The sequence below is a fragment of the Cyclopterus lumpus genome, chromosome 20, assembly GCF_009769545.1.
Source record: "Cyclopterus lumpus isolate fCycLum1 chromosome 20, fCycLum1.pri, whole genome shotgun sequence".
Lineage (NCBI taxonomy): Eukaryota > Metazoa > Chordata > Actinopteri > Perciformes > Cyclopteridae > Cyclopterus > Cyclopterus lumpus.
In genome coordinates this window covers 12,727,853-12,750,108 of record NC_046985.1, presented here as the reverse complement: position 1 = coordinate 12,750,108, position 22,256 = coordinate 12,727,853, and the positions used below count along the sequence as shown (strand labels likewise).

At 42.2% G+C, this 22,256-nt stretch overlaps 1 protein-coding gene across 1 annotated transcript in view; it reads right to left on the bottom strand.

Annotated features, from left to right (window-relative positions):
* The window catches only part of ofcc1 (orofacial cleft 1 candidate 1), a 79,245-nt gene that overhangs the window by 34,370 nt on the left and 22,619 nt on the right, over positions 1-22,256 (bottom strand). Inside the window, exons 12-17 of the mRNA XM_034560738.1 lie at positions 19,242-19,484; positions 15,974-16,122; positions 15,596-15,710; positions 14,535-14,856; positions 8,699-8,790; positions 6,741-6,895 (exon numbers count right to left, since the gene is read on the bottom strand). Coding sequence (XP_034416629.1) covers positions 6,741-6,895; positions 8,699-8,790; positions 14,535-14,856; positions 15,596-15,710; positions 15,974-16,122; positions 19,242-19,484 — 1,076 coding nt within the window. The remainder of the gene's footprint in view (positions 1-6,740; positions 6,896-8,698; positions 8,791-14,534; positions 14,857-15,595; positions 15,711-15,973; positions 16,123-19,241; positions 19,485-22,256) is intronic.

The following is a 22,256-nucleotide window of genomic DNA, read 5'->3' as shown; positions in this document are numbered from 1 at the left end:
AGGTGAGGGGAGGCGGATTGTGTTACCCTTGGAAAGAGCCAGGCTAGCTGTCTCCAGTTCGATACACTGATATGCATTGTTCATTGGCAACCCTCTTCGGCCCTGTCTACATTCGTACAGGTCTTTTTTTAAACAGATGTTTTCCTCAATGTTTTGTCCTCTCGTCCAAAACGCAAACAGAGTTTTAGATCACTAAAACAGATGTCTTTAAAAACGAGTCAAATTTAGTTTTTACCATGCACCAAATATAAAAATGTATAAATAATAATACACAAAGAAATAATTTGCTTTTGCTTTATTTTATATGTTAACACCGCCAAAGGAAAATAAACTCACTGAGCATGCTCAGAATCTTCTTCTCTGGTATTTGAGGAACCCTTGATCGCCACCTATTGCCAAGCTTTTCGTTTTTTTTTTTTTTACGTTTTAGTATTGACTGAGATATTTTGTAAAATGAAGGTAATGTGGGCAAAATTATATTTTAAATGTAGAAAAAAAAAGAAGAAAGAAAAGATAAAAGAGTAGCAGCTAGCCCTACGTGAACACACATTTGATGAACGATAATCCAGTTCCGCGACTCCTGCACCGGCCAAAAAAGTCCCTCCAGCAAGAAAGTGTTTTGGCCTCCTTACACACCTTGGAATAGTTTCAGTGTACATGGGGTAGCTGTTTCATTGCCATGCAACATGTGGCGTTTTTATGGAGCGCCTGACTTAGCACGAGAGGGGATTAAAACATGGAAATGGCAGGTCCCTTGGTACGCCGTAAACTGCGATGGAAACATTTCAAATGCAGATGCACCTGGGATCAACAAACACACAGGGACTTCCCAGGCATCCGTTACACATACAACTACCACCAAAGTCTTCAACAATGACAAACAGGTTGTTTATAGACCTTTTTCGGGGGAGTGAGAAAATACTAAAAACATGGTGCCAGTAGACGTGTAATACATCGAATGATCAATGCAGGACAAATAAATAATGTTCCACGGGGATCCATCCATTCATCAACTCGGGTGAGGAGTATAGAGGAGAGTGCTGCGGATGCTAAGTATGGGGCCCCCGGAGAGTTGCATCAGTATTTAAATGGCTTTCACTTCTCTGACCTTGCCTTATAACTGCAGGACATTGTCACCAGAGAGTTAGAGCCAGCGAGAGAATGAGGAGAGGATGGCAAGTGAAGATGGAGTAAATTAGAGGCAGAGAAAGCGAGGTAAAGAAAGAACTATCGGGAGAATGGATATAATTATGAGCCAGAGAGATGAACCATGTTTTGTGTACGTGTGTCCGTGGAGAGAAATTAAGTGGCTGATGGACAAAGAAGAACGCTGTTCTGACTTGAAATGCAGATTAGGCATCAGTTGTGTCATTGCAGGGTGAAATGAGCTCACAAACCTGTTGACTCTCAGTTCATATATGTGTGCCTCACAGCAAACAAAGTGCGAGACGTATGCAAAATGTTAACTGGGGTGTCAGTGCAATTTTCAATCAGGCATGCTCGGCTTCCAAACCGGCGGTGGCTAACGTTGGTGCTGATGACATCATGCTCATGTACACACCAATGTGAGAATACCAATTCTGATTACAACCACATCTATGGCTTGTCAGTGATATTATTAGAGCTGCCAGTCAGTGATGTGTTTCTAAAAGTTCATATTTATTTGCACAGGGCAGAGTGCATTAGTGCATGTTTGTGCTACGGTGCATTAGCTTACATGTATCTGCGTGCACAAATCCACTTTGAAGGTCTTGGGCAGTTGTTTGTTGACTTTTTGAATCTTTTTTAGATGTTTATGTCGGAATGGGGTACCAGTGATTACAGATGAAAAAAGAAGAGCGTGAGGGAAGTGTCACCTCTGGTCTACCTCTCTTTCTCTCTCTCACACACACACACACACGCACACACACAGACACAATCATGCACAAATCGCAAGCAATCACTCAAATGTCCCCCCACCCCACACACACACACATCTACTTTTTCTTACATGTCTGTGGGAAAGGCATATATTTGACCCAGACCACCAATGGGACTACAGTCAGCTCTGACTGACAGCCACATCACTGCAGATTAACCAATCATATTGCAACATTAGCCTGTCACAGAGCTGACAGCTCTGATTTCCATAAAGGAAGCAGCACGTAGGTTGTGTATGGGTGTGTGTGTGTCTGTGGGATCCGAAGTGACCCAGGGCACGTCTGGCTGCAGAAAACCATAACATGTGCACTCAGGGCCGCGGTAGCCAGGGGCCCTCTCTTTCACACATGCACGCACGCACGCACTTGTGCACAAACACACACACACACACACACACACTCACACTCACATACACACTCAGACACATTCCTGCCCCCTTCAGCACAGGAAAGCACTGGAGACCCAGGGGTGAACCACGCTGCCATCTCCACCCACCTCTCCAACCAGCATTACATCAGAATTGATTGACCCTTGCACTGAGTTGTGATTCGGAGCTGCAGTATGCAGGGGATTGACAGCCTGGAACTGGCTGTTATTTCAGGTGCTTTTCTCTCCTTCTCTGTCTGTTACTGGAGGCCGATCTCTCTCTCCCGCTACGATAGTGAGCGTCTCTTCTTGAGGAAAGGAGTGACACTGCGGGGCGCGTGTCATCTATGCCTCCTGCACGTGATACCTTGTAGCTGAGCAGCCGTGAACTATGTAACCGTAGTATTCCCTGCTAACCTTATACACTTGGGCATGTACAGTATGCAGACTCCAACAGATGGAGGGCACGGGAAGATGGCGACGGAGACACTCAGTGAGTGAGTGCTCTGATAGGTTCGGTTGGGGGAAACGGGCGGAGAGGATTGTTGGTCCCCAACGAGGCGAGCTAACTGGGGGGAAATTAGGTCAGTGTGTTCCCTCCGACTCCGCAACAAGAACAGGCTGTGCATGTGTGCGTGCGTGGGTGCGTGTTTTGCCGGTGCACCGACAGCGCCACACTGCACCGCCACAGTGGCATACTGTGCAGGTCTGTGTGCGTTTGCGTGTGTGTGTGTGTGTGTCATTGTGTACTGCTGCCTGCCACACGTTGCCATGTGAGTGACTGTGCTACCACAGGTCGGGCCTGATTTGAATACAGGAGATCATTACTTTTACTTTATTTGCTTCTACAGCTTTAATAACAGGATTTACCAATATTGATTGGTGTATAGCTCTAAAGCTAACTGATAAAGCTGTATTTATTTTGATGCATCACTAGGGTGTAACTAATCATGACATTATTGCCAGTAACAAAATAGTTCTGAATATGAAAAAATGACAAAAATTAATAAAAGTTAAGTGACATTTATCCCCAAATGGCCATAGAGTCTTTTGAAATAAAAGCTTTTGGGACAGATGGATTTAGTTCTGCAGTCATTTGGCCTCCGGAGGATGTGGATGCTCTTCTTTTATTCTACCTCCCATCCAGCCTTGTCTTTACTCTGTCTTGTCACTTTCTCTCTTCATGTCTCCTGATCAGGACAAGTCACACATACTATAATTGATATGAGATTTAGGGGGTATATTTCAATGTAATTAGAATCTTGATAATTGGACTAATTAGATCTAATTGCTATGTGAGAATGACTTTGATTAAAACAGGTTTTTCTCCTCAAAACCAGAGAAATAAAAAAAGATTGTTGAGTGACATTGGTAGGACACAAAGCTAATTTGCAATAATCATGGATGCATGAAAATCACACGTTGTACATGTGACAACCAATAGGAGCAACGTGTTTTCCTAAAAACTAAAACGGATAAGTTATTGTTAGTAAGTAAGTAAGTAATTATTTGTTTTATGTTTACTATCTGCAGTAACCAATCTGCAGAGTAAACTTTGTGTAAAGTACTGCTAAAGTACCCTCTAAGGTGTGAAATTAATTTTGTCTAGTATGTTTACCTTTTTGAGAAGTTGTTGCCGCACCATCCAAAAGCATTAAATTAGTCATATCGAATTACAACAGCTGTATTGAATCAGGTGCTTTGATTTTGCTCAGTGCTATTCTGTGAGAAAAAAGGTGGTTAAGAAGACATTTGTAGACATCAAATAAGATGGAAGGTCGGCAGGAGCCTTTTATGCATGTTCAAACAGATAGCAGAGAAAACAGAGAAGAATCATTCCTGGCTTGTTTTCATAGTCTTTTTTTTTATTTGCCCAGAATGTACTTGCCGAGTCAATACCTGCAGTAAAAAGTGCGTTGTGTTGTCTTTGAAATTGTAATTTATTGTTTACGGTTATTATGACTCCACATGTCATGCAGTTGTTTCTTTTTACGGGGATAGTTGGCTTTCTGAGGTTCAACCAGGAGCTTTAATTAAAATAATTTTATGAGGAACATAATCAATACTCTAACTACACAAATGCAGAGAGAAGCTGAAACAAAAACTTGAAATGAAATGCAAGTAAAAAATATTTATATTGGAGAGACCTAAATCAGCCCCATAAGATGTACTTCTTATTTGTTCTGAAGCCAGAAAAAAATGCGTTAGTGATAGATTAACATTATTATAAATTGTGCCAACTTGTATGTGGCGGACTGTAATGTCAATTGATACAAATAAACAGTTAATTGCCTAACAATAGATATATACTGTATATATATACATATATATATATATATATATATATATATATATATACATATATATATATATATATATATATATATATATATATATATAATGTTGATATGTACTCCTCTTTTGCAGTAATTATGAGTGCTGTGGAGCTCTGATAGACATCGGCCTGCTTCATTCTAATACATTTATTTACATTTATTCCACTTAGTGAATAAACTGCTCCTGACTGTGATGTTCTGGATGCATTATGTTAAATATTGTGTCTGATTCTCAGACTATCCCAAACTGAATCTTACTGTTACTAAGTGTTTGCTTAATAATGCATGAGCATCCGATTTGCCCATTTGTACTGTGACGCCCTATGAAAATTTCAATGAGCTCAATCTCTTGTGGCTCAATAGATGGCAGTAATATCCCTCAATCACTGCAGTGTGAATCCTGATCCCACATGAAGTACATGCGCTCACATACTGTACACAGACACAGTCAAGAGATGATGTACACACAACACAAACACCCACCCACACACGCACAAACGCACACAAACACACACACGCACACACGCACACGCACACACACAGATACAGACAGAGCTGTGCCAGAGGAGATGGAGATGACATCATTACGGCAAATAAAATTTAAACAAAGGATCTGCAAACAATTCCTTTCGTCTGCGTCTCTGTCAGTCCTCAGGTGATGTAGAGAATCCCAGAATAAGTCAAACAGCACAGTGGGAGAGGCGGGTGAGGCTATGACTTTGAGACTGCATGTGTCTTTAACTTCACTGTGAAAGCCAACACTGGCACTGTATCTTTCTAATGTTCTGATTAGATGAGGGCAAAAAAAAAAAGAAGCAGCCCTCAGCTCAGAGATACTGTAATGTGTGTGCTTGTAAAGATAAAATCAATAGCAGCAGCACCTTCACAGGGCACCAGGGAACCGCCAGGGCTCCAACTCAATACGATCCGTACCTATAACTGACGGAAACGTCTCATCTCACGGAGCCCGGCGACTGCTCAGAGGTAAAAAAGCGGCACTATGAATAATCGTGAAAAAAACCATTTAATTGTGTCCCTTTGTGTGCAGCCTGCCCGGGTTTCTGTGTTCGTTTTGTATGCACTCTCCCTCAAGATAGTCCCTGTGTCGTCATTTGTTGGCAGGATACGCTGGTAATCACTTGAATTCCCCCAGTATGTTCAGAAGATGTCAGGGAGTAGTCTCTGATCTTGTTTAATATGTGACCAGCAGCTATAAATTACCAACTCCCAGAAATGAGGAAACATGGGTACTTTTAAATCTCCAGGGAGAGAGCTCTCTTTCTGTCTCCCTCACACACATAGGCTCCCTCTCTCTGCCTCTCTCTCTCTCTCCCCCCTAGTGTAGTAGTGTGTGTGGTAATCCCCTCCCCTTAATTTACTTGACGTTCAAATAAAAACAAATACATGTGACTTTTTTGTTGAAATAAGCAATTTCGCTTTCAGCCTATTTTGATGCTTCGTGGGCAGAGGCGGTGGCGCACCTTGTTGCGTTTAACACGTTTGGCCAAGGTGTCTGAAATGCTTTTCTTCCTGCTTTGTTTATATTTAACACATCCCTGTTTTTCTCATTAAAATCAAATGCTGTGAGCCACGGCAACGAGGGAAAAAAAAAAAACATTTTCCCAAACTTCCTTTGTTGCATTTTGCTGTGCGGAGGAAACAAATAAAACCACATCGTGACGTAACAGGTTTGCTTTGGCTAGATGAAATATTGTTGCGCACCAAATTAGTGTGAATAACAGGAATTGTTGTTCTTCTTTTTGTCTCAAAATCATATAAGAAGATATTCTTTTGGCATATTCATCCTGAAGAAGACAAGTGGAGACACGATCCATCAACGGAAGTTCTTATTGGCGGTATAAATGTCCCCGCTTTCTTACAAAATTCTCGCACAAAGACTTATTCGTGTTCACAAATTAAAATTGAGCGATGCGCGATTAACGCTACAGCAGATGCAAAGCTCAATTTAAAGGATGCCACTTGGCTACTGTAACTACATCTATACAGGAGGGGTTGTATAGGCACATCAGGTTGTCAGCGTCTGTGCACATCACTGTCTCCGTCCGTTGTCACCTGCTTTTTTCTTCTTCTTCTTCTTTCGTGAGTGGTGAGACTTACTGTATGGAGAATGTATACTCCTCCATCTCCTCCGCGGAGAGGATCTCCGGCGAAGGCTGCATCTTCTGTTTGTCTGCCTGCCGAGGCGGTGCACCGCCGCCGCCGCCGCCGCTCATGCTGGGGCCGCAGCTATTTGTCTTCTTGATTGGCTTCTTCTGTGAGGAGCAAGGATCGGGGAGAACACATGCGGATGTCATTTGTAATCAAAGCAGGAAACGGGCCTCTGAATTCATCTTGGGGGATGCACATGGTGACAGTGACAGTGTGCGCGGCACTTTGGAGCCTCTCCTATATCTCAACCGCGCCTCAAATTGACACGGGCACGTGAACGACGGCGGTAATCGCGTACGGCACGCCATCGTTCAAGTTCAGTTCATTCGGGAAGGAAGAAGCGTGCGGCACGGTGACGTTAAAATATGTGATATTTGAGCAGCTGGCACTGTTTTCTTCCACGCGAGTCGTTTACCTTCATCGTCATAAACACAGTCAAATGGAGTTAGGAAGTGAGGTTTTAAATATTTCACCGAGGTACTTGGGAGCAGATATTATTTGTTAAGCCGCCAACATGTTAACGGCTTGCTTTCCCTGGCCCTGTCAGCCCTGCCTGTGTTGCCCTTGGGTGGGCTTAGTGCCTTTCTGCTTGAAGTTGTGAAATACTCACTGATGTATGTTAATGAGATCCACAGTTGGAATAAGCAACCTCTCTCTTTCTTCCACCCCTGTCTCACTCTGCCTTCTCTCCCTTTTTTTCTCCTCTTTTCCTCCCCTCCATCTCTGTCTCTCTCCCTCTCTCCCTCCCAGATGAACTGGGCCCAGGAAGTAGTAAATGGGCAGGGCCCCATAAAAACTCCATCCGTTTTCATAGGGCAATCTTTGCCAAAGCAAGCTTGGATTCCAGAGTGATGATCACAATAAAAAGGTGGAACGGAGCGGGCAAGAAAGCACCGAGAAAGATATATAAACCACAATGTCCTCCAGTGTCTCCCCACAATAAATTTAATGCAATACCTTAAGAGCAGATTCCGTATATAGCTGGATTCCTGCCCTGTGGGCAAAGTGGTCGCCTGGAGAAAATTCATTTTAATTAGGCCTGCACTGCAGGTTGAAGGGTTGAAATCTGATCCCCTGCGCTCCCAGGCTGGTGCAGGTTGGAGATCACTCCACTTAATCATTAGACAACTGGGTTCCACACCACGACATTTGACAGAGTTAGCAAGGTTTTAAAGGCCAAGAGGAGAAGAAAAAAAAAACAGAGGCTGCGGAGATAACACCTCATATCAACAAACTCATTCATTTAACAGGTCATCTCTGATTAATGGAGGTCTGGAGAGCCTCTTGTACATCAGTGGAGGGAAGTTAGTACGAATAAAGACTTGGAGGGAGAGAGGCTCAGGTGGGGATGTGTACATATTTCTATATATATACTGTATATGTGTGTGTGTGTTTGTGTGTGTGTGTGTGTGGGGGGGGTGTGTGTGTGTGTGTGTGTGTGTGTGTGTGTGACGGAGGCATGATGCCGTTCATAGGCTTTTCACTACCTCAACAATAACACCACAACAACAAAAGGCCGCAGCTGAGGAACAATGGCGGGGCGGACCGGGAGGCAGCAATGCCAGATCAGCAGACAGAGTCATTTTGCAATTACCACTTCAAAGTATGGCAGGTAACATGCAGGCTTTGATTAATTTAGCTTAAGTCCTCTGTAGCACAGGAAGAGGCGTGTTTCGAGAGGCCTGGCTGCCGTTGCTGATTTCACAGAATTTGAGCTGTTTTGGCTTGTCAAGCAGATCAAAACTGTCTTTGAAGGCTGAAAAAATACCTGTTAGTGTGAAATGTATTTTGACAAATCTCAGATAATAAGCCGGGGAGGTGTGTGTAGGGGTTCAGAGAGGGGAGGGAGAGCGAAGAGGGTGATCATTGCAAGGGAGGGAACACTTTCCCTTGAATCCCAACGTTACCTTGTAGTGAGTCCCACCCTCTGCTTCCTCCCTGCATGGATCACTCTTTTCTCCCGTGTTTCCAGAAATGGCTCCGGAGGAGGAATTCTTCCCTACGTCCCGAAAAAAGAAAAAATTATAATGTGCAGTGAGTGTGAAAAAGACAGAAAAAGGTTCATGTTTGTTTTCCTTTGCAAACCACATCTGGCAATCATAGTGAGGATCAAGGGTGGTTGAGTGCTATTTATATTACGAAATCCAAATGATTACGGGTATCCACTTGAACTAATGATGAAATATTAAACTAATATATACTAATGGAAATTTCTAAAAGTAAAGGTATTCTAAATAATACAAATAATTGTAATTGTAAAGTAAAAAAAAAACAGTTTTTTAAGAAAAAAAGAAAAAAAGGTTTAAACAATCCAGGTTTGTAATGACACTTAAAATAAGAAGCATTGTTCTTATTGTTCTACTGTGAGGCAGTTTGTCTAAGGTGTTTTGGTATTCTGGTGACTCTGATTTGACTCTTTAAAGAAAGATGTAGGAGTATTGACTTAAAGAGCTCCCGCTGCACATCATCTCTGTCTCACACAATCTAAGAGCTGAACCTTCCCAGACTCAACGCTCTAATGTATGCAATTAGAAATGATGAAAAATCGAAAAAAGGAATTAAGTTCGGTTGTAATACATTTTCCCATTCTTCTCTTCTTTAGAAAATTACTTTTAAAGTATTTTTTCATCCTTACCCTCTTTTTTCCCCCCTTCTCTCTCTATCTGTCTCACTCTTTTTTTTTGCTGTAATTTAAATGGTAAGCCGCCAGATGTGTGTCTCATGCTTGAAGAGTTGGAGATCTGCATTATTTAGCATATTAACATTCACAGAATTTAAAAAAGGGTTCCTGCATTGCCTGGAGGTTGTAATTAAGTAAACCTTAGCTTGATACATGTAAGAATCTCACGATGTGAATCTTTTTTCCCCCCGATGAACCAGTCACATCTATATGATACATATGGAAACCTCTGCGATGATATTTTTTTTTCTTCTTGCTGCAGGATTAAATATATCAGTGATAATAACTTAAATATAGACGACACATCAGAAATCCAATTCTGACAGCTTAAATGGCAGGAAGAGTCTGCTCACTGCTATTTTTAAGCGAATCTGAAATCAGATTTCATCCGAACACAGATGTAGTTTTTAATTACCACCGCTTTGGTGGTAAACATGTGGAGTGCCTACAGTTACAAGGTAATAAGGTTATATTTGTTCTCGTCAAGGGATACAATAATTTATATTTCTACATTTCCGTGATATCACATAACTGTAAACTCACTTTTGTGTCAATATTCTAATAATCTCACATCAGTCAAATGTTTTTTGAACACGGTGTAGTCATATCTCGATGCCTCGACACAATACCTTGACACACTCTCAAAGTGTATTGAAAAATGACACACATGTCAGAGACCCTTTGTATCAAATATGTAGAAAGAAGCAGAAAGGAAGAAAATACATTAGGTGTGGCATATCTACCTTTTAAACAACCAAATCAGCTGTTGTTCATTTAAGTTGTAGTGCATCGCTTTACATATCGCTAATATGTGCACTTAGGCAAATATTACATTTCAGCAAAGTATGTGTGTATTGCTGTTTAAACAGTGTGACGCAGAGCAAAGCCAGCTGCTTTTACACACACACACACACGCACACACACACACACACACACACACACACACACACACACACACACACACTCATCACAATCTCTATTAGCAACAACAACAGCAACCGTGGACTCACAGAATTGGACTTCGGTGGATAAGGATGCTTTCTTTGACTGAAAAACAACACACACACACACACACACACACACACACACACACACACTCATTACACAAGGCCCCACTTGCTAATGCGCAGACGCTGTGGAACCAGAATGAACGCGGAGGTAGCATCGACAGCTTCGACAGCTAAGGGCTACGTCTGTGAACTCAGAGCGCTGGAGCTGCCACAACTCCAGCCTCTCCGGGCACTCAAGGCCAACAACAAACTCCTTGTTATCCCCCCGTGCTCTGAGCTGTGTTAAGACCAGCAGATATACACGCACACACAGACACACACACACACACACACACTCATCCAGTGCACTGTATTGACGCACCCACACACACAGGAAGGCATGCAAACAAATATATTAATATGTAGACACTTGCCTACATGCACACACATTGTCCAGGCTGGAAATACAAATGAGTGTGCCTCACCACTGCAGAACTCAACACACCTCTTTTCTCTCTGGCTTTCACACAAAAACAGGCCGAGGAAAGAGAAAAGCCTGGGGGCCGTAACACTGTCGAGACCCCACCGCTGTGTTACCAGTGAGATGCAACCAGGCTGGGATGGCGGTTCTTGCTCACCTAGGCCCCTAATTGCCTGATGACTGGTCCAAGGTTACAGAGGGATCGGAGGTCACCGACTCACGGATTACCCCTGAGTCCATGTCCGGATCTCGTTGTTGAGGTTGCTATGATACGGCGAGGACTCGGTGTCGCTTCACACAAGAGTTTATTTTCTTGTAACAGGCGCTGGAAGTCTACGGTTGTACCGTTTTGAGACTCTTTCACTCTCACTGGTGAAGTCTGTTGCTCTTGAAAGTCAAGTCTGTCTTGACCATGTTCACAAAGGCCGCCTTCGTCTTTTGTTGTGGGAACTGGGAAAGCGTGCTGGTCAGCGTGCTTTGTGAGCAAGACACTGTCACTTTTGGGTGTGTTTGTTCCCACATGCTCTGAGCTTGTTCCCCACATGCGATCCTTTAGACTTGTTTACCACACCCACTGTGAGGCTTTACACGAGTATGTCTGCAGACGGGATTCAAAGCCAGAATCCAACCATTCGGAGTCCGGACATTGTTGAAATAATTGGCGGGATGCAGACGGCGACTGATTGAGACGGTATGATGTAACGTTGTGGTTTGAAACTCTGATGACTGGCACCGGCCCGGAGGGGAGCACATCCTGAATGTGCAGGGGATGCGCTCCAAAGAGGACATTAGATGAGGAATCCTGGAGGAAAAAAAAGGCAAGGGAATGAAGCAGCAATGCAGTAGTGGCAGAATCCTCGGCTTGTTCATGAAACGAGAAGCTAATCTTATTAGTCACTTATGGGTTCGAACAGACCCAATGTAACTGGATCACTCAGTTAATGTGAAAGGTCACTTAACCCTGTGTGCCTCTAGCTTATCGCTATGTTAAAACACCAAATACGCTCCATTATGCTTCAAGTCTAATGAGGTAAATCAGGATAATTATCATCCACTATTCAGAAAGACAAAAATGTCAAGTAATCTTCCGATTTTTTGGTCAAAATGTTTTGATTGGGATGTCAGGTTTGGTTCTGCAATAGACACCTCGCCACACACGGATTTTTCAACGGGGATTAATTAATTTAAGGCCTCAGGAATACAAACTTTCAGTCTCACTGTCAAGCTCTGCTGTGTGTACGTTAACGCAGTGACAAGAGGTCTCCAAATACTTGAGACACACTGGGTAATGAGAGAGCGCTTTCCACACAGCACACATCAGAAACAGAGAGGCACGAAATGGGAAGGAAATGTCTGAAACTCCCAGACTTGACACGGGACCGAGGAAGGGGATAATTTGTTCTTCTCCTCCTCGCTGAATTGGATTTCCATTTTTTGGCTATAGGTTAAAGTTGTCCGTCCGATCGCTCCCTTCATCCTTGACGTAATCTCCCCATCTGAAGGCCATAATTCGCTCCAGAGGTAATGCAAAATGAACAGATCGGTATGCAAATGAGGCGCAGACGTCAGGTCGGCTTAGGCATTGGCCTGGATGAGGTGTTGCGCGGGACACCTTTTGATCCGTTATTTCACTTACGGATCGGGTTCACTTTCCCAAGCAACCTTCTCAGCGAGCTGCGAGAATGTGTGTGCGTGCGGATTGTTTTGTGTCTGCGTGTGAGCCAAAGTACACCGCCGTGTTTGTTGAAGAGAGCTGGTACCTTTTGTCTGGCAGAACATACATCTCCCATAGTGAGTGCCTCTCTCTCTCTCTCCCTCTCTCCCCCTCTCTCTCTCTCTCTCTTTCTCTCTCCCTCTTTCTCTCCCCCTGTCTCTCTGGAAAAGCAGTCAGTTCGTTGGGGACACTTCCCTTGTGGGCGTTAGGATCTCTGTGGGGGGTCACAGGTCAGTAGGCGGAGGAAGCGACAAGCTGTGAAATGTAAAAGACCAATTTCTTCCACATGTTTCGGTGCTGGGAGAACACTGCCAAGCTGTCAGCCGGCATCACGTTTAAAATGGGCCAGGGTGCTACCCAGCAGACCTGTCACAACTCATTTGTAATTAAAAAGCCTGTGTGATGTTTAAAGCAGAGCACCCCAGAAACTTTTAAGGACTGTTAAATAAAGATGAGCTGTGCGTGCAAAAAAAAAAAAAAAAAGAAAGAAGAAAAGGAAAGAAAAGGGGGATGTATTATTAACAAAGAAGCTAGCCCGCTGCCTTTGTAGTAGATCAATAACAAATGAGCCTGGACTTGATTCCTGGCAAAGGCCAGGATGTTGGATTACTTAGGTGGGAAACTAGAATAGTTTGTTTTTGAAAATAAGGAAGTGGACTCTCGTTGCTATTAACCAAGGTCATTAGTCACCTCTAGATGTGGTAACAATTGTGCTCTGACCTCCCCCCGGAACACCAGATAAGCTGGGCAAACACATCAGTGCATCTGATGGACACATGTATGCACATTCAGGATCATATCAGGCGTATGGAAAGGAAAGCAAAGTTGTGCCAGACCATCACAGACATAAAAACACACACAACTTGTCATCGTTCACCCATTCACACCCATGCATAACATGGAAACATAATCATATTCACACCTTGGAATGTAAGTCTCAAATAAACCTGACCCGCATATCTTCGGACTGCAAGAAGAAAGCACAGCCCGGCGCACACGAGGACGGAGCATGCGAGCTTCCCACAGTAAGACCATTCTGGCCGAGAAGCAGCACCAACCACCGAGCCAAGAAGTGGTCACTGCGACAGTTCATCTGATGTCTAAAATCATTTCATGAGGGATAATGGGACTGAGAGATTAGAATGTTGTATTAGTGCTTTATCATATTCAAAAAATAGTCTGTGAAAGCCAGAACATATATATGTTTATGTCATGATAAAGTATTACAACGACATGTGTCGGGTAGGTCAAAATGCTTTGTTTAGTTTCGCTACGTTAAACGCTACATGGATATGAATAATTATGTACAGCGTAAATGTAAGACTCAGTGACTGCTAATATTTTTATTATGTACTGTTCTAACATCTAAAAGTTTAAAAGTATTATCGACCGCTCAATTAACAAAACATTTTTCAGGAATTGCTTGGGAACAGCCCTATAAGCATGTGCGAGTTACGTGGGGCACCGAGTATTCATTTATTCATTCATTGTTTCTTTACAACAATAAAAGAAACACAGGAAGCTTCATGTCATCCTGCTAAGGAGGGTTTGTTTACTTATTTAATTTTGGTGGTTACATTATCAAAATAATTTATCAGTGTTGATCTTGCGCAAACATTTGCCTTAACTCGCACTAATGCGACAGTGTATCTGTTGGAATTTTTGCATGTAATTAAGAAAACCACCTTTGTTTGATTTAACTCTGTCTGTCAAACTTGACCCACTGTCTACATACCCAACCCTGCCCTCGAGCACATTCACCTCAGTGGAGAACGGCTGTAAGTGAGGCCTGCCATTCTTCTCATCTCAGCTTGTGACATTACGGTGACATTTTCTCCCCACTGTGGCATAGTCGGGGGTTTTAACATTGGACCCCTACCTGGCAGAGATGAGGAAGAGCAAGCGGAATCAGCTGACAGGTGGAGAGGGGACCCCCGGTGAGAATGCACCACAGCGGGCTCGCCTGCCCTGCTGCTGGGGCCCGCATGCGACTGCTGTTGAGAGTATAACTGGGACTGGGGATGAATAGGCTGAGGAGTTAGCTGGGCCTGTGATTGGGGCTGGGGCTGGTGTGGCAGTTGGCATTGCGGTTGGTCATGATGGACCTCACTTTGGGACATGACAGAGGGGTCAGGTGGGGGTATTGACAGCGTGATGCAGCGCTCTGGTCCCCCTGACGTTCCGGTAGGGAGCCTCTTTACCTGAAACACCCAAAACAAAAAGGAGGTCTTTCCATGTTTGAGTTCTCAGTATCAGTGAACATTCATATAACCTCTTCAAGTTAATGTCATCTGCAGTCATGTTCCTGTCATTCCATTGCATCACTGTGGTTTGGGGGGAAAACAGCATGTGTGTGTAATTACACTACAGGTGTTCGTGATCAAACTGCAGATGTAGCTAACTATTAGCGTTTGTCATAGTGGGCCATTATGGCATTAAATAATTTAATTAAGACCATACGTGTGGCTAGTACGAATATTGCACATCCTATGACAAAGATGTACAACAATACCTCTATTTTCATCCCTCGGAAATGAAAGCAGTGATGATAATGCAGTAACACAAACAACATGTCACAGTCGAAGGGACAAATAAAGAGACCAACCTAAGCCAGAGAGCTTTGTTCTGGCTTTTAATTCAATTAAGATGTTTACTAATCTAATCAATGCATCAGCTCAAATGCATCCGGAATTGCTGGGTACAGATGTGGTTCTTGTTTGCTCTCTGGGGCCAATTTCCAATTGCTTTTATCATAGAAAACCACCAAATTCAACCCCCATCTATCCAGATCCACCAACCTGCCTCCCACGATCAGGGTGGGGGATAAAAAAACACAAGCATATGATATACCATCACTCATACCTGAACGAAAACAACAGATACACGCATGCACATGTTTCTTCATCGCACACACACACACACACACACACACACACACACCTGAAAGTACAGGTTGCACAGCCAGTGGTCTAGATCAGAGGAGATGACGGCTTCAATCTTTTTAAACTGGTCCAGTTGTGCGTTCGGCTCCCCCCTGAGCAGAGGAGTTCTGAACCTGGCAAAATGACACATAACCGGTAATTGTCACTGTGCAAAAAGATGTATGATGGGCTAGGTTGGTTTTTTATTAAGGGTTGAAAAATAACTATAATTTCATGTCACTCCATGTGCTGTTTTGCTGAGGGGCGTAGCAGTTTAGTGCTGATATATGTGTATATATATACATATATATATATATATACATATATATATATATATATATATATATATACTCTTCAAAACACAAACTCCTTGAGGTCCAACAGCTAACTGACGCACCTGCCGTGGACAAGGCCGAGGGTCGGCCCGCAAACAGGAAAGGCCCCCCATGCCAGCACAGAGCTGACGTGGCTGCGGTCTCCCGGTAGTGCGATCAGTTGGAAGACCAGGACCATGGAGGGCACGACCTCACAGGCTGCAGGTAGGATCTGCAGACACAGGAAGAGACACAAAGCTCCACTCTGGTACACACATGCCTGCAGGCTTACACACTAACTTATGCACACATATGCAAACACGTCACACGCCATATATAATACTACAGGACATGCATAGACTTGCACAACCTTCACAACCAGGAGGCCAATGAAAAACAGACACACGGATGGTAACAAACAGGACAGGAGCCCTCAGGGAGGTACTTAATCTACATCCTAGACTTGAATCCTCTTTTAACTTTTTTCCGGTTTCTTTTTGGAGCCTTAACTGCCATTCTTACCCGTCCAACTCAGCCGATTGCCAAAAAGGAGATGTTGGAATGATAAAGACTGTCGGCATCAAACACAGGGTGGAGGAGAAGTTGAGATTGCCGTTGTAGTCTATGAGCTGACAGTTATTGAATATCCGACACAGTAAGGCTGCCATCAATCAAACTAATGATGTATAGGGTGTCTTGCATGAGGCAAAAGGTGTTAGCGGTTAGCAGTCGATGGCAAACATTCTTATTTACCCAGAAAACGGTGGGTTTGCTTAAAAAATGAACTAACAGTGAGGTGTGTGCCACTTCATCCATCACTTGGGGAAAATATTTTATCCCTTTATTAGTTGTAATGGGAAACGCAGGGGACTTGTTTTAACACATAAATCATGTGTATCCCACCCCCCAGATAATCTGCTATTGGTATGCACCTGTGAAATGATGGGTATTTATGGCATAATATCACGGATTATGGATATTGAGGATATTTCCTATTATTCATTTGCTGTAAGAAATATGACCTGCATGAATAGTAATTTGTGCGGATGTGCGAGTGCATCTGTGTGAAGGAGACATGCATATGTGTGCATGTGGGAAGTGTTGCTGTGAGGTTTGTGAGACTTACATATACATATATATATATATATATATATATATATATATATATATATATATATATACATATATATACATATATAACTTCCTTTGACCTTTCATCTTTTTTTCAATTTTCTTTCTCAGTCTTATACCGAATCCTCTTGTGTGCTCCCACTTGCCAACAAATCCAAGACATCTCCAACTGAACTGCACTGTTTCTGTCTAAATCCAAACCCAGACGCAAAGCAGAGGGTGATTGAAAAAAAAAGAAGGAGAGAGAGGGAGGAAAGGAAAATAAGCTCCTGGCTTCCCCTCACCATCACTAATTCCTCATTTCCTCTTAGAAGGCACTGCAAGCACTCCTAAACTTGCACGCTAAAGTGTGGGCAAGAGGAGAGAGAGAGCGAGGGAGAGAGAGATAGTGGTGGAAACGCGGATCAGATTTGTCTGAGACTATCAATTGGGACAACAACAACAACAACAACAACAGGTTTGTCTGTAAAGCCGAGCGTTTGGGGAGGAGAGGAGGTAAGGAAGAGTGACACGAGGCATTTACCATGCTGTACTTAAACCTTTTTTACCTCTGAATCAGATCCCAGGTCCGCATTCAGTTTATGCCAGTTTTTACCCCGTCCTTTATGTTTGACGGGAGCTGCAGACAATATTATCAGGACGCTCTCGCTCAGTGAATACGCCCACTAGCACATTGGCAATGTCCACATGTGCTAAATGCTCCAGCGAAGGCCTTTAGAGTTGCCATCAGAACACTGAAGGAGGCCTTTCTGAGCCATATGAAACTATATGGAATCAGGGGGCACACTGGATTTAGTGGCTTCTGTTTTGAGGTTTCTCTTGTGAATCATACGTACTGTGCACACATCATCATTGAATAAAAATAAACTGGGATCTCTAATCCACTGGTCAATATCAACCATCCAAAACCAGTATGCAGGTTTTTAAGATTAGTATAGCCCATTGAGGATGTTTTCCCTCATATCAAGAGGTTTTAAGTGGTTGTGAAATGTGCATAGATTTCATCAAACGTAATCTGCTGTGTTGTTTCATCAAAAGAACCAAATGTGAAAACACGTTTAGTCTTTGGCCATGCATTGGAAATGGAAGTAGAGATTTTTAATATTAATTCAATACTGCCTAACTTTTCCATTTCTTCTTTTATCCAGCTCAACTCCGTTACAGACGCTCAAATACATGCAAAAAGGAAACTGCATTTTTCATTGCATTTGTACATTTTCATTCCAATAAAACATTACTTCCTTATATAAATGAATAATTGATCCTGGGTTTGATTTACATGCATGGATTAAATGTCATGTTTGAAAAGTTGTTGTTTTATTCATACGAAGATCCCCGGAGAAAAACCCAGAGGCTGTGTGTGGCATATTTTCATATGCTGTCTTTTACAGCAATATAACATCTCATAACCCTTTCAATCTTCACTGCAACTGATGAAACCAAGCGAAACAGAAAGAGGAATTTGGAATTACTGTGGTAAATACAGAAACTAAAAACGCAGTATGCCCAGTTCTGTCATATTAGCAAAGCATGTTCTATTCTTTGCTTTTATCTGAGGGGACTGTTGGTTTTTAAGATTGCGTTTTACAAAAATCTTCCATTGAATTTCACATCAAAGGCTTCGTCCATGTCATTGGAATTTAGCGTGATTTAATTCAGGTTCCCTTAATGTCAAAATTGCTTTCAGATAAAAGATGTTTTATATTTATTCTAATATTTTGATGGAAATAAAACTAAATATTCAAAGCAACATCCCCACGCATCGCATGAATTAAGGGATTCATATTAAATGAAATGTCACAAATCACAGTCCTTTCCTCGTTGAATAAAAACACATTGGTGTCAATAAAGGGACTGTTGCAATAGTCATGTTCTCTTTCAAATCGGCAACCTTATCTTGGAATATCAATGCTGGCCGCAAACCCAACATTTGGAGTTTAAACTACTTTACTTTTTACTTTTTTTTCTTTTTAGAATTGTCCCATTTAGGTTTTGCCACACTCCAACATTTAAATAAAGCTACAAGTCATGACTCATGATTCATTTATATTAAATGTTCAATAAATCTATCTCAATTGAATTATAACTCTTTGTATTTCTTGTCAGCTGGGATAGGCTCCAGCGCCCCCGCGACCCTAATGAGGATAAGCGGTATTGAAAATGGATGGATGGATGGATTTCTTGTGAACTGTATTTGCTTTTTGTCCAGCATCTCCTCACCATAAACAGGCTCTGGTTAAAGTGCAGGTCGGTGTCCCAGAAGCGCCCCCGATGCTCGATGGGCTCGGTGGACCCCGCCCACTGTTGCTGCTCTTTCTGACTGCACCGGGCCAGAGCCGGGCCCCCGAGACGGCTGTGAAGGGCCACCCTGACAGTGTAGAGGCCCCTTGGCAGCTTATCTCTGGTGGCTCTTAGGCAGCACACACACACCTCCACAGGCTGTTGGCTTGTGCTCGGGGTCACCTATAATACACAAAGGAAAGGACAGAACTCATGAATGACAGACACATATGTACAGATGATTAATAGTAGAACTGTAAATGTACTGGGCATGTTACTCTTTGAATAAACAAAACTATATTAAACTTAATCGTACCTATGTAATTTGTTAATACATCTTAAATACCTCTCAAAACTAAATATGGATGTTGTATTGTCTCGCACAACATCCACACAACTCTACAGTTATACCCAATATTAGAGCTTGAAAGAGACACTTAGTAAGACCAACTGTATCAAGCTAAAAGCCAGTTTGTCTGTTTGTTTACCACTAAATCATCAACGAACCTACCTCTCAAACAAACAATTTGTTGACAGTGTGATGCTTCCATATTGACAACCGTTGTAAATGCTTTTAACAGACATGTTATCCAAGCTACTTTACATGTGTAACTACTGTTTGAAGTACTATGTCAATAAAGTTTACTTAGATGCTTATCACTTGCCCTGCTTTTTACACCTTCACTTGCCCCGTTTTTTACACCTCCTCATTCATACTTATGAGTTATTTAAAATAGAAATCTCCGTATCACATAGCATGTTAACTTTACTTCAGCTGTTGAGGATTTTTTAGGACTTTGTAAAGACATTTTTAGATGTTCAATGTATGCAATTTCATATTCATTATTGAGTTTGTAGACTGCGTTATATTAAGAGGTGTTTCTGATTGTTTTGTTTTCCTTAAAACCATGAGGGGGGCAGCATATTAGAAACACCTCTCAATATAATGCAGTCCAGTACAACAACAGCCACTAACTATGACCTCAATGCCAAACATATAACTGAATCAACATCTCCATGACAGTGACAAAATAAACAAACATTATGGGCATCATGAAACTAAACTTTATGGCTGAACACTTGTATTGGATTGTACTACATTGTACAGGTAACAGCTAATAAAGTGACCACTCAGTGTATATTTGTAAGGAATAGAGTACAGGCATGACATATTTGTGTCTGCCTATCCAGATGTTAGCGTCACACTGGCTCCCTCAACAAAAAGCCAATGGTATTTATTTATTGGATTTTGTATTATTGAAGAAAATAAGCTATGTTGCAAACAAATTATTATTATTAAAAATGTTTACACGTCTTGTTCAGCGGGATCCCACCACTTTTATGATCATCTATGAAGCAATTGCCACAAGTAAAAAGCTAAAAGAACACGACCACAATCGCATGACTTCCCGTCACCACCACTCGGCTACAGGCAGACGAGTGCTCAGCGAGATGACGTTGACTCGTCTTTTCGACTCAAAAGCTTAAGAATTCAAATGTGGGGGATTTATTAACGTGTTTTATGTCGCAGAACAAATAGTAAAAAATATCCTTAGCTTGTATTAACCACATATCTTATTTCAGGCATCTAACAAAAAAAAAGTCCTGGAGGTGCAAACATGCTCACTCATGTTAAGGTTTTACGACTCATTCCTGCACTACTCTATTGACCAAGACACAAGGTGCATGTCATTTGGTAGAGGAGTGTAGTGAGAGAAATATCATGACCTTATATAATGACACAAAATGCTGCACAAAATGATAAATAGAAAATTAGGATGCATCTATAGATAAGGTAGCAAGGCCACAGTGAAGGAAGACAGTTTTTATGTCACTAACGTATTGGCTCTTGTCGTAGCACAACATCTTTTTTGGGGGGGGGGCATCATTTTTTTTACTTAACAGGTATGTTTGCTGAAAAACAAAAGTGGTTTTGTCCAACTACAGTCAAGCAGTCATATAAGACATGGCCAGTACAGCTGCAGGCTTCCATCTGGTGATCTCCATTCAACCATTTAGGGGCTAAGTGCCTTGCTTCAAGGGCACATCAGCATTTCTTGTTATCGAAAGTTGAGAGTGGTACTTATTTCCCCTGGCCACATTGCCCATTCAGATGAAGGTTTCAAAACGCCAACCTTCTGGTAGCACGCTCATCCGACTAACCTTCAGGCTAAATCAGCCCACTTGTTGTTTATTTGCTTGTTTGTTTTGGTGACATGTGCCTCTTTTTTAGGGCTTAGGATGAGTAATAGGGTAAGCTGGTGAGACAGTTTTTATTTATTTTATTTTTATGAAACATAATCGTAGAACAATAGAAATACATATTCAATCTTTTGTCCCCGATGGCATCTGTTGAACGGCACTGAATGAAAAGTCAATCTGGCTTAAACACAGCCACGTGGTCTTCATCACCATGTATGTTTTTCAACTACATAAGCAATGTCGGTTTGTCCGTTTCTTGGCTGGTTTCGGACATTTTGTCCATGTTCACCTAAGACTATCGGACAGATTGCTATGCTTTTGTATATGGACATTAATGTTCACCAGAATGTGATTCCTTCTGATGAATGCTTCAGCTTGATTCAACCGCTTTCATCAAACCCAAAAGTTGCACTTGTGTACAGTAAATATAAAAAAATGCCATCATCAGATCTCTATCCTGACCAAACCTTTCCGATCCTTCCCTTTCTTCTTCTATCCCATCTATCCGATCTTAACTTATTGTATCCAATCCTATCCTGTCCCACCCTATTTTATTGTATCTAATCCCATCCAATTCTATACCCAATCCTACCCCATCCTACCCCACCCTATCCTATCCCATATTATCATGTACTTTCTTTTATCATCCTATATTGTCCAACCAAATCCCATCCCACCCAATCACATCTGTTCCCACCCTATTCAATCCATTCCATTCCGTCCTCCTTTGCATCCAATCACATCCTGTCCTAT